The following is a 12,720-nucleotide window of genomic DNA, read 5'->3' on the forward strand; positions in this document are numbered from 1 at the left end:
CTGCTCTGTATACCTTTTGGTTTTTAAACTAAATTATATCGTAACAGAGTAATAGGTAATTCTTCTAGCTATAAGACCTTGTTCGTATATATTTTTTTGCTTGTTACTATCATTGTTAATTCTTTAGTGGTGAGCATTCAAGGGAAATATTATTATTATTATTGAACAATGTTGTTGAACGAACATCTAATATTCTTATTCCTAATCAAAGTCACAGAAAATCACTGAAATCATATTAATTTATTGATTTAAAACATTCACAATTATGACACGTTTTATAAATAGAAACAACGTAAAGAATGTCGAGAGCATTGTTAGGCGAAGTCAAGCATCGTAGAAAAATATCTTTAGACCTATTTTTACTTTTACATATTTAGGTTTAATGAGAACTTGACTGATATTATTATTTACAAAACGCCGTTTTCTTTTTAGAATATCGTTTGCTCATTATTGTTATTCTTTATATTATCAAAGAGAGGAATTTTTTATCATTCATAGTAGATGGCATCAGATAACACTAATATTATTTTAATATATTATTATACATACATTATAAGACATTTAAATTATTTGAAAAGAATATTACTTATCATGGCAAACAACTTTCGTAAAAATAATTAAAGAAACTATAAATTTAATATCAGAATAAAACTGATTTAATAAATTTAATTAAATTTACTTCTTTTCGTTTATTACAAAGTGGTTAGCGCTTGATCACAACTTTGCCTGAAAGTAAAGATGGGTCGAGTTAGGGTTAAGGGTTTCACTAGTTGAGTGCGCTTGCCTAGATAATGCTTACGAGTCTTGCCAATATCGAAATTGTTTTAACTAAGTGTGTGTATAGGTTGTGATAATATTGTAAAATCTATACTTTTAAATAGTAACTTTAAGAAACATATTGGTTGATAAGTCTTTACAAAATTTCGATTGTTAGTTAGTTTTTTATATCATAAATTTATTAGGTATTTTTACAATCTGTATATATCACAATATATATACATGTGTAATATTTATATGTATATGAATTACAGTAAAAAACAAAGGTTACTTACATTGATCACGACTCTCTCGCAGAAGTCGTGGTCATGGTGTATTGGTTCAAATGTGACAACGCCGCCTTGAGGCGGCCGGCTCTGCTCCTCTTCTTGATTGCACAATTTCGGCAGCGACCTTAAAACAAATACGAAAATAAGTTAGCAAGCCTTATATAACTTAAGTATTTAGATTATCATTTTTTTTATCAGATTGTCATTTGAAAAATTACACACGTATTTCAAGTATACAATTTTGAACATTGTTATTAACGTGAGTTTGAAGATTGAACATTTACAGGGTCATCAGTTATTTATTAATTACTTAAAAGTTATGAAAGTCAAGATCCATCTCTTTTCATGGACCAATTAACGACTCTATTTATATAAGAAAGTCTGTAGTTAAACTTGAACCCGTTAATGTAAGGTGTCATTGAAACTAAAAAAATGTTTTGCCATTGGATACCAAGCTTTTTCGAAGCGAAGCAGTAACTTCGTTTTTAATTTAACAATAAATCGACCCCGACATAGGTTCAGCAATATCATGGGACACCTAAACAAGGATTTATGGCTGCTACAAATCATTTCGGTGCGCGGTTTTGTGTGTGGGTTAAGCTTTTATATACAATAATACTTTGTGTATGTGTGTTCTGCAGGGAACAGCCTTTTATTTGCTTTAAAATAATACGAAATCCCTATTTCTCATCGATAAGTCAAGATTTTATATTATTTACTTGTGCAAGAAAACGAGAAGATCACGTGATGTTCAGGCGACCATTCTTGTCACGATCGCACAAATAATAGGTACATGTGCATGTTAGGAATATAAATATACAGTATTGTGACAAGGTGATCGAAACTAATTTACACTAATAGTTCTTTTTTAAGGATACGTCATCACGCTGGGGTAAAGGTGATTGTCATAAATAATTGTGTGATAAAAATAAAGATATGTGATATATCACATTATATAATCATTTATCTGTTTTATGATATAATTAATATATAACTAATTCCTTGGTTTGAAATTTAAGCACATTGTTTATAAGATAATTTATATTTCAATTGATTTCGCATATAAGTCAGTGGAACTAGTTGCCAAATGGAGAAGTGTAATGACTTATGACTAATAATGGAACCAGTCGATCCGTGTTAAGGCGCGGAAAGATAATTCAGTTTATAACTGACTTATTTATTTTTAAGTAAATTTGAGCATGCCTTTTTTAACTCCAATGAAAATGAAAAAGTAATGGAAACTTAACTCGTCATTATCGTCGTCTACTACTGGTGATAGGCTCTTACTTTACCTCATGTGACTTGTTTTAAGAATACAAACCAATTATTTTTCTTAGGTCGGCTATTTATTTATGTTTTGGATTCGCCATCAGCATGAATATTAGAACTAATAAGATTCTTTATGATATATTCATATCTTGCAATGGAACAGAATTGAGTTCGTAGTGTCATCAGGGAATATATTATTTATTTGGGAAAGAGTTCCTACGCGTGTATGTACATTGGTAATGTCGTTTTATTGATTGAGCTATTTGATCATATGCCAAATTTCTGATGAACAGATACTGCTTGTGGCCAGCAACATAAATCACTGACTATTAAACAATCACAATCGACGTTCTTAGTAAAATTTCGATAGCCCACTGCTTACAGATCATATGAATATTATTTGATTAGACGCTTGCTTGTCCTTATTCAAGTAAGCTTTTGTCGATACGAACATATTCTGTTGTAGGTGCTCTTCGATTTTATTCGCGTTTATTTCTAATTTAATGAAATATTTGAAAATGACACAGGATAAAAAATACATGAAGGTGATGCGGTCGACGTTCTAACTTTTTAAAGTATGAAAATCTTTAAAATAACAGTAAGTATCTATCAAGTAAAATACACAGTAATTTAATTTACATGTTTACGTTTCGTGGTCTACCAAACTTAATATCGTTTCAGTAACGTTTAATCTATATATGAGTAAAAAGAGAGGTTGCAAGTTCGTGCATACTCGGATATTTTCGCAAGATTTTGCACATTCGTCGAATATTACACATTCATGTAAAATTGGCCATTTCGTTTACAGATTATGTAAGATAGTAATGTAATTTTTAAGTTCGAAATATATATTTCACATTGGATTACTTAAACTAATCTTCCTTATTATTTTTACATATTTATTTAGTTTCAACAAAGACATTTCCTCTATGTTTTTAGGATACCATTTTAGTTCTTTGATGTTAAATAACAAGTATTACGACATATTGGCGCAACGGTCACGGCACTGGTTTGTGGCAGTAGCGCTGACGGTTGTGGGTTCGATCCCCGCAAATGACAAACATTTGTACTGAGGTTGATGTTGCTCCCAGTGTTGAAAGAGGCCTATGTCCAGCAGTGGGCTATTATAGGCTGAAGCGAACAAGTATTACGAGAATTTTGGATTCGGGGTATCAAATCACGTGAAAATAACCATTACATATGTATCCGAGCTGTTAACAGTATGATTAATGTAGTTTAGTGTAGTAGTATTAACTTTCCACATTTTCTAACCTTCCTGAATGTTCAGTCTGATGATTGTTTGATAGATATTTGATATTTAATTGACACATAGGTTACATATCATACAAGTGTACATACAACACGTACAATACACGAACTTGAGTATAAAACAAATTCTAATTGTAAACATAAATTGAACAGTAAACAATTCACGCAATAGATCCCTATATAATACTAATAATAATTTATTCTAAGACTGATAAAAATAAAAATGATCTAACATTATAGCTAGGATCTAAAAATATTGTACCGTTAAAACTAGCAGCTCTTATAAATTCTGTAAAGTACTGTAGTGGTCTCTACTGAAATCTATATTGCTAACATATTCGTAATTTACGGTAAGTTGAAACAATTTATTCGTTAATAAAACTGTTTACAGAAAATAAGCAAGTAATATTTCAAGATATCTATCCATAAACAAACGGTAAAACCATTTTCCAGTATTATAGGAAGCGTACACTTAACCGGTTGTCGACAATAGTAGGGAATTATATTTTGACTAGGGATTGAAAATAAACAAATAAGAAGTATGTTGAAAGTATTTCTTAAAACAATTAAATAAAAAATAACCTAAATTATTTTTGAGTTTTATTTTAAAGTATGAAAGACGGTAGTAACAGAAAAACGACTTTTAAATGTCAGTAATCTGGGACAAAGTCTTATAAGAGGAACGTTTCACCTACCACGTTGGCTTAGTGGGTTTTGGCAGACGTTATCAAATATAGGTATCATAGTGAGAAGAACGAATTTTTTATATAGAGCTCTTGAAATCAAAGGCTAGCTGGGATTTAAAAGGGCTACGGTCTATCTACTTGACTATTTCCTATTAAATATTTCTATTTCCTTGAGATTGAGGACAAGAACGATGATTGAATGTTTAAATGAGCGCATATTTTACGTATCTTTATGTATGCGAGCACTAATAACAAAAAGTTTATATGAACACGCGACCTACTTTCTGAGTTATTCCATTTTTTATTGGAGTGCAACATTTTCTGGTGACAAAGACCTCTAGAGACGAGTTTGTTCTATTGAATCTATATGTTATTCTTGTTTTTATGAAAGCCCACATATAACTCTTGTTTCAAAATGGTCGTCCTTATTCTAAAATTTTTTAAAGGGAATCTAAGCAAACTTAAATGCTTGAAAGGATCATTTGTTGTTTTTCTTTATATTTTTAATAACAATAATTAATAGGTTTCTAAGGATAAATATATAGACTAAGGTTGTTGTAATCTGTAAACGAAATGGTAGAATTCGGTTGACATTAGAAGTAGAGATTGTAGAACTTTAAAGCGACATTTTGTAAAGAGAGAGAAAAAATGGCTTCGTGCAAGCACCGTCCAGTTGTTTCAAATAAATGTTATTATAATATATAATATTCAAACTGTTTCAATCATTTAAGCGGATCAGAAAAATATCGAATAAGATCCAAAAAATATGACGAAGTATCGGCAATTTGCTGGGTAAGCTAAAAAAAACAAGTCCCCGAGTGGATCCTTCACTCAGGCACTACTCAAGGAAGCGTATCTTTTAAACGCATATTTTTGATATCTTTAGAAGGCGATGACGCAGTTCCAGCTTCGCTTTGTGAACAATGAAAAAAGGAAATAGAAAACGATTTACTAACAATCGCCTAATTTGGTAATGTTTCATTTCGAATTCCAATTAAATTGTTTTCAATAAAATCGCTTATTAGTAGACTTGTTTTTAATTCGAACGGTGCTATTAAAACTCAAGGTAGAAATGGCGCTACTGTTTTTTGGATAAATAAACAAAAGGCAGAAGTATTTCAAAACATTTTGTCAGACGCTCTGTAAATATACGTTTAATTTTAAGGTACGATTATTACAATCCAATACATGCGAAATTTTGTAGAGTTGTATGAAATAATGATTACTGCACTTTCACACGGAGACTTGTGGACCGAAAGTCAGTAAAATAATATAAAGGATAAATAATTTTAGTCCGTTAAATATATCCCGTATTTGCTGAAAAGATTATCATGAGATCGGTAGACACACCGATAAAACTGCGAGACTTATTGTATTTATAGTTCGTTTAATTGGTTCATATACCTGATGTTTATTGGTAAAGTTCGTAGTTGTGTCAATACCGAAAAACACCTAGTACCATTTTACAAGAGAGTAATTACGGCTTAATTCATTAGGTTGTACTAGTGCAGATTTACGGATAAAGCGTGTTTCAGAAATTTTCCCGATTTTTAGTATTTTCTAAATGTTAAACTTATTTTGAATTTATCCGGTTGTATAAAAAATAAATTCTATCTATATATTTATAGGTTGTTAGGTATTAAATATCCACACACCGAAGTCGAAATGTGACAGGATATTAAATTATACAAAAAAAAGTATTTCGGTGTGCGTAACGTGGATTAAAAATATTACGATCATTAAAAATAAAATTAAAAGTATGAACTCACATGTTTTAAGTAATAAATCTTACAAATTAGTTATAAACGGCTCTGAAGATAAACAATCGACTTAATTAAGATCTTAAACATCATCTAATAAAAATGATTTGAATTATTTTTATTACTTAAATTTAATAGCGCTTATGATATTTTAGACGTTTTTATTTGAACTGAAAAAAACAGAATGAGGACGATGCACCCATCGTCCTGAAGCTGCCTCAATGCAATTAGATATACTTTTAAAGTTTTTTATTTCAGGATTTTGCCCAGTACTCCGGTCCACTATGAATTCCAAACAGACGCTAATGCGTTACTAGGTAACGCATAACAAGAAATAAAAGCCATATTCCCGTTTCAATACATGTATATCTAGTTTGTTAATGAAAAAAAAAAAAAAAGTCATTGCACATAGTTGATTGCATTAAGGTTTGATCACTGTGTCTTCAATAAAATTTAAATGACTTATTAAAATATTTAGATATGGATGTTTTGCGGTACATCTGCGGTGTAACTGCAGTTCCACCGAGTAGGTATGTATGACCACTGATTGAACTGTGTGCCTAAAGCGACGAGTGCCATGCACGTAGCGTAAGCGTAGCGTAACCTGCCAAATATTTTAATCGTGAATTCGTTGCCGGGCCGGTCATGGCACGTTATGTGGCGATGATGAAACATTCATTTGGTATTCATACTATTTCGTTTGTTGTTTCTGTTGTTTCTTACTCTTTTTTTTGTATTTTTTTCTGTGTTACCCTTCCAAATGAATAGTATATCTGAAAAAGTTTTACTCAAATACATACATATTATATACACTGTTATCTGTGCCATTAATTTTTGTGTAAAAAAAAAATTAAAATATATTTGATTTTAATTATCTAAAATGCTTTATTTTGTATGACAAAAAAGGTCGTTAAGTCAAGATATTTCAGTCGAGCTCAAGTACCATAACACTTACGAACAATTTAGTACAAGATAATTCTTATAGTAAAGTACAAACGACTACGTGACGACCCTCGAACCTGCCTGAATAATGAATTAAACATTGAGATAAAACCTAAACTGAAGCCGACTATCTAAATTTGAATTTAATTCGTCGGCCAGACAGCCTGATTTGCCCTTAAACTCTTCTATTTAGAAAGGTTTAATTTACAGATGTAGGTCGATCCGTCTGGCACTGGAAACCGGCGACATACTCGTATATCAAGGTTTTGTTAGTTGTCAATCTAAATCTTGAACTGTCAAAGCTCAACAAGATCAATGTTGTAACTGTTAATTTCTACTGAATACTGTAAGTTACGTTTCGATACCACGAGTAGAAATGTACTAGAATCTAAAATAAGGTTAGTCTGAAAATAGGCGAGTTTTGTAAGGCAATACTAGGTTGAATTATAACAAATATTTGTGTTATATTCGAATTATGACACAGATATGAATGAGTTTATTTGTGTTTTAGAAATCCCTTGTAATAACACACAAATTTCACACTACATGCACGTTTATATGTATGTATGGATGTGATCAAACAATGTGTTTGTATGTGTACGGATGTGTCGATTATGTCTTAAAATTAAATGTTTGCATGTAAACCAATTAATAAAAGAAGTATTTAGGTAAAGAAAAATAAGATAAAATTTTGAATCTTCAAATCAGTTTAATATAGAGTGTGTGTGATATTATTATCATTTAGTGTGGAAAGTTAGTAATAAACTCAATTTTCTAGTGATTGAAATTTTAATATCGAACGTGGCAATAACGGAATATAATTTACAAAGGTGTATACTTACTATGCGATATGACACTCAACTGAAACACGTCGCTTCAATCAAATTCTGTTTGGACGCAGGCGAGTTTACCGCAAACGAGACGCGCGCCTAAAATGAGCTAACGATAATTGGTTTTTACCCAGAATCAAAGCGTTCGTTAGGCGTTCATTATTCACAGGTATTTAAAATACAATACGATACCTTTATGCCGTTATCTTTCACGAATTTAGTTTCCAAATAGAGTGTAAATATGAATATAAAACTGTAAGGACCGATATAAAATATGTTTGCTGATATCTGGATCATAGGTAAAACAGACTCAAGGTTCTGTCTTTTCTCATAAGCGATTAAAGACCTGTTTCACCAGTTAGTCGGTTAACCTTTCCAACCGCTTTCAGCTTGAGTCAGTAAGCGTCTATATGGCGAAAATAGTAGTGTAATTATGGCTAAGACATTACACGAGTTTGTCACAACTGGATGTTTCTGGCAGATCACCAATAGGCGTTTGGCGATTATCAGTCAACGCGTAGCGTTCCCTAGCAATGAAACTTTATTTATGTAAACTTTTATTTCAATTATTTTGTGTTTAATATGACTAGTTCCGAAAACCTAGTAATGAAAATACTCTGATTCCAAAAATGTATAGGCGCTCAAAATAACCTAATGTTTACTATTGGTTGGATTTATTCGTTTAGCACTTGCCTCAATGTGTTATTATTATTATAATATAATAATAGATCATACTTTTCCACGATTTGCTTCAAGGTAAATTGGATATGAGGAAACATTTTAAACCGTCTAAATAATATTTGCGATGACAGATATCGACGATGACGTCATTAAAGCATTAACTTTTTTTTCAATTGGACATCATCCGGTAATGTAAGTTCCGGTTCGGGGAATTTCAAAATTTTAAAGACTGTCTTTAAAATGTTTGTTGTTGGTTCATTATAAAAATAGTGAACGTATTGCAACACTTCTGGGCTGGGTTCTAGTATATATTGAAATCAAGGTTTGTAAGTATTTGATAAAGATAGAAGATCGTTCTGAGGTTGTCAATTTTGCAATAGCTATACATATAAACAGTAAGCCCAGACAAAAGGACAAAATCACTAAATATCATAATTTATTGAATATAGATAAAGCTAACAAAGAATCAGTGATAAAAATTATAGTGCCAGTATCCTTAAAAAAAGAAAAAAAGGGGTATGTACATTTTAAAAATGTAATAAAGATGAAGATTATGCATGTACGTCTGATTATGTGCATGATTATTAATTAGAGATCCGGTTTCAAAAATTGTTTTTGTGTTAAAAGCCTATTTCTCGAGAAAATTTATATTAGAGTATTAGTAATATTAGGAGTAACAGTACCGATAGAAATTAGAGAAAACTAATAAAATTATTATTAATTGGATAACAGCTAAAATAAAAAAGCAAATATCATACAGTTTTTAACGGCTGGATAAGATAACAGCTAGGTCATTATTATACTAAATCGATAGTTTTGATCACAACAGTAACAAAATTTGCAAGCCACAAAATATATAAACATTTACTGCATTAAAGAAAATGCAAAAGCGTTGCTCGCTGAAGGAATGAATCGAAGTATGAGGAGCTTAGGTCAGAAATGAGGAGGAAAATACATCAGCTTTCGACTCTCTCGAGGTGGATACCTTACGAAGCAGATATTGTAACTACTTTACGCCGATCTCACGTAATAGTTCGTGTTTCGTTCGTTCCAGCCGTATACGACAAGCAGTTCTCCAACTAGGTTCGACCACAATATTGGGTCAAGATGAACGTATCTATAATAAAATCCAGTAAAACTAAAGTTGATTTTTTGATTCAAAATTTCCGTTATATGTTACTTTTAATATGATATTAAATATAAGACAGCGTAGAATAACTGCGCAATTATTTTGTATGATGTACTGAAAATGTCAAGAGCTGATACTTTAAGCCGGCTCTTTTTCATATATAATAGATATAAAGGTGATAACTTCTCTGTACAAAATGAAACGATACAACATCAAAAGGCAAAATTACAAATATAAATGCCGACTTAAAGAAATAAGACTTCCATTTTCATAACAGAAACATGATGAGAAAAATGGATGAGAATATGAAAAAAAAGGATAAATTGAAAAGAAAAGAACACAAATAGAAATTTGATTAGTGAGTGTTACGTGACGCTGGAAAGTAATTTTATATCAACCTTTTCTTAGTACAATTAATTGTTTACTTCATAGCTTTGTGTTAGGATTATTCCAAATCAGTAGGTATATAAAACAGTGTCTCGTGTGGGTCGTTTGTCCCTTGTGGTTTTAGTACCGTTAATATTTATTGTTCTGTTAAAATGCGCCGTGGTATCAAATTTGTTCTTTTATATTTTGAACAATTGAAATAACAGGTTTAGTATTTTTGGAGTTTATATTGGAGATACTTTTTGTTAAAATAAAAGAAATTAACGATGATAATAATTAATTATTTTATTATTAAGCGCATGCCTTGACATGATTAGTAAAAACGGGCTATCTTCGTTAAAAAATATTGACACAAGAATTTTAGAGAATATAATGTCGGAAAATCCTCTTTTTCGTAATGAAATTCGTGCCGAAGGAATTATGTAAAAAAATATTATCATAATACCATATCGATGTTAAAAATTAAAAAATAAAGTACTTTTATCAACGTGTTATTATTTTAATTACGTTAATGAATTTGATTGCCAGTGCCGATAAGTTCCACAGTATTTATTAATTGAATTACAGTTAATGATGTCCAGGGTTTCGATATAAATATTATATAATAAAGTGTGAAATATTAAACAATAACTGAAAATGCAAGGCGTAGATGATTTTGTATAAAACAGAGACGCAAAGGTCCATGCCGTTTCTCTTCTTTCTTTCACAAATTTCAAAAATTGATATAATAGTATATCATTATTACTGTCTTAATAAAATAAAAAAAACGGATCAAAACGTTAGCAAAAATTTATTTATGTGGTTCTTAAAACCAATTTGAAATTGTTTCAAAAATCAGGAACATTTACATTACAAACATTTAATGTTTAATTTGAAGTCCGAATTCGTCTGAACGATGATCTGTTTCCAGGAGCATTTTCGAATGGTAGCTATGTAATTTTTGCGCATTTGCTACAAATTTTAAAGACCACTTCATTTCATTTGTAAAATGATGAAATGTAGTAATAAACAAATAATTGTTTAATGGAAATTAAACAAATGTAACTCAAGTGTATTTGTAAATCTCCGCTTTATTTAAAAATAGTAACTCTTCTAAGTAAAAACTATGACGTAAGAAATGAAAAGTAATTTTTAAATTTGTAATGATGTTTACACAATGTGCAACGATATCCTTACTATATAATGCAACGATAGCCGTGTAACATGACTGAAATATGAATGTCAGTAACCATCCATCTAATATTAAACTACCTTCGTGTCGGTTTAGCTAAATATAGCGGGTTATATTTCAAATTTTGACAGTTGAAGGTCAAGCTATGCAGCTTTAAACAGAATACTTAATTTGATAGGTAAAGTCAAGGTTCATATAACCGTGTAAAGGTGAAGATATTTAACAGGCGGTTAGTGGTAACTGAATATTTAATGTTTCGGTATGATGTGTGAGTTGTGTCTGGCATCATTCGATGTTATTTATTTCTTAACTCACACAATTTATCCAAGAATATCTTGTTATTTAGACATAATGTGATGGCTATTTATAAAAAAAAATATAATTCTTTAAAGGTAAATAGCATGTAAAATTGTAAAACAAAACCGCATTAAATCGTAATTGAGTTTATAAGTGGTTAACCAAGTATTTTTGGTATTAATTATTTTGTTATTTTGTTTTATATAACAGAGCCGAGTTTAGACATGCCGGAATGTTCAAACGTTTTCGACGAATAACTGAAACTGAACAATAATTAAAACTTTAAGGGATGTGTACATTTTAAGACAGAGTAGTTATTGTTTTATGTAAAATATATAGTACCTACTTCACTTCTGAATGCAAAACTTTATTAAAATAAATATGAATAAAATAAAATTAATAAAATTAAAAATAATATGAATAAAAATAAATATGAATCTCTTTTATTTAAAAAATTAGATATAACACAAGCCAGATAAAAAAAAACACGGAAAATTTTATACAATTGCAACAAAGTGCTGAAACTCTTTAGAGTAAAGTTGGTACTTTAAGCAATAAATAAAATTCAACTTCAGAGCCTTTTTATAAGCTATGATGACAAAAATCTTTGTAGCATACCGCCGGCTTGAAACACTTTTTTAAATTACGGCTGCTTTGGACACTCTTCGTAGTTATTGTTCTTTTGTCCACCATTTTGCAGTTAAAATTAAACATTTTCCTGTTATTTTTGGAATGAAAACGTAATTCTCATAATTTGATTAAAACCTAATATAGAAGAATACGACTTATGAAATTGTGAAAAATCATTAGGATTTATAAGATTAATCTCATTTTATATAAAAGTGTATAATAAGTTGGACTTGATAATTGTATCTATATTATTTGCACCTTCGGTGGTCCGTGCAGTTTCTCTTCTGTCTTAACTCATTGACCTAGAATGACGGCGATATTGACTAGAATGTGAATACGGAATGGTCACGGTAATATTTTCAACCCGATTTTTTTTGAATATGTGGTTAATATTTTTGAAAAAAATCTTCAAAAGACGACAGTCGGTTAAAAATTAGAATAAGAGAAGAGAGGAAGACAGAGATGTTTCGAGTCATAAGAATGGATAAGGTTTGAAATTAGTATATTACAGAAAGTTTGACAGGAGCGTTTCTGAAGTAATAGGTTAGTCTTTAGAAAGCATGTCATACGGTACGAGGTAGGTACGAGATATACAACTATGGATAACTAAATATACAACTATA

At 30.4% G+C, this 12,720-nt stretch overlaps 1 protein-coding gene across 1 annotated transcript in view; it reads right to left on the minus strand.

Annotated features, from left to right (window-relative positions):
* Positions 1–12,720, minus strand: part of LOC123668489 (potassium voltage-gated channel protein Shaker) — an 89,929-nt gene that overhangs the window by 40,100 nt on the left and 37,109 nt on the right. The window contains exon 2 of the mRNA XM_045602221.1: positions 1,053–1,170. Within this exon, the coding sequence (XP_045458177.1) occupies positions 1,053–1,170 (118 nt within the window). The remainder of the gene's footprint in view (positions 1–1,052; positions 1,171–12,720) is intronic.

Source organism: Melitaea cinxia, chromosome Z (genome assembly GCF_905220565.1).
Source record: "Melitaea cinxia chromosome Z, ilMelCinx1.1, whole genome shotgun sequence".
NCBI lineage: Eukaryota > Metazoa > Arthropoda > Insecta > Lepidoptera > Nymphalidae > Melitaea > Melitaea cinxia.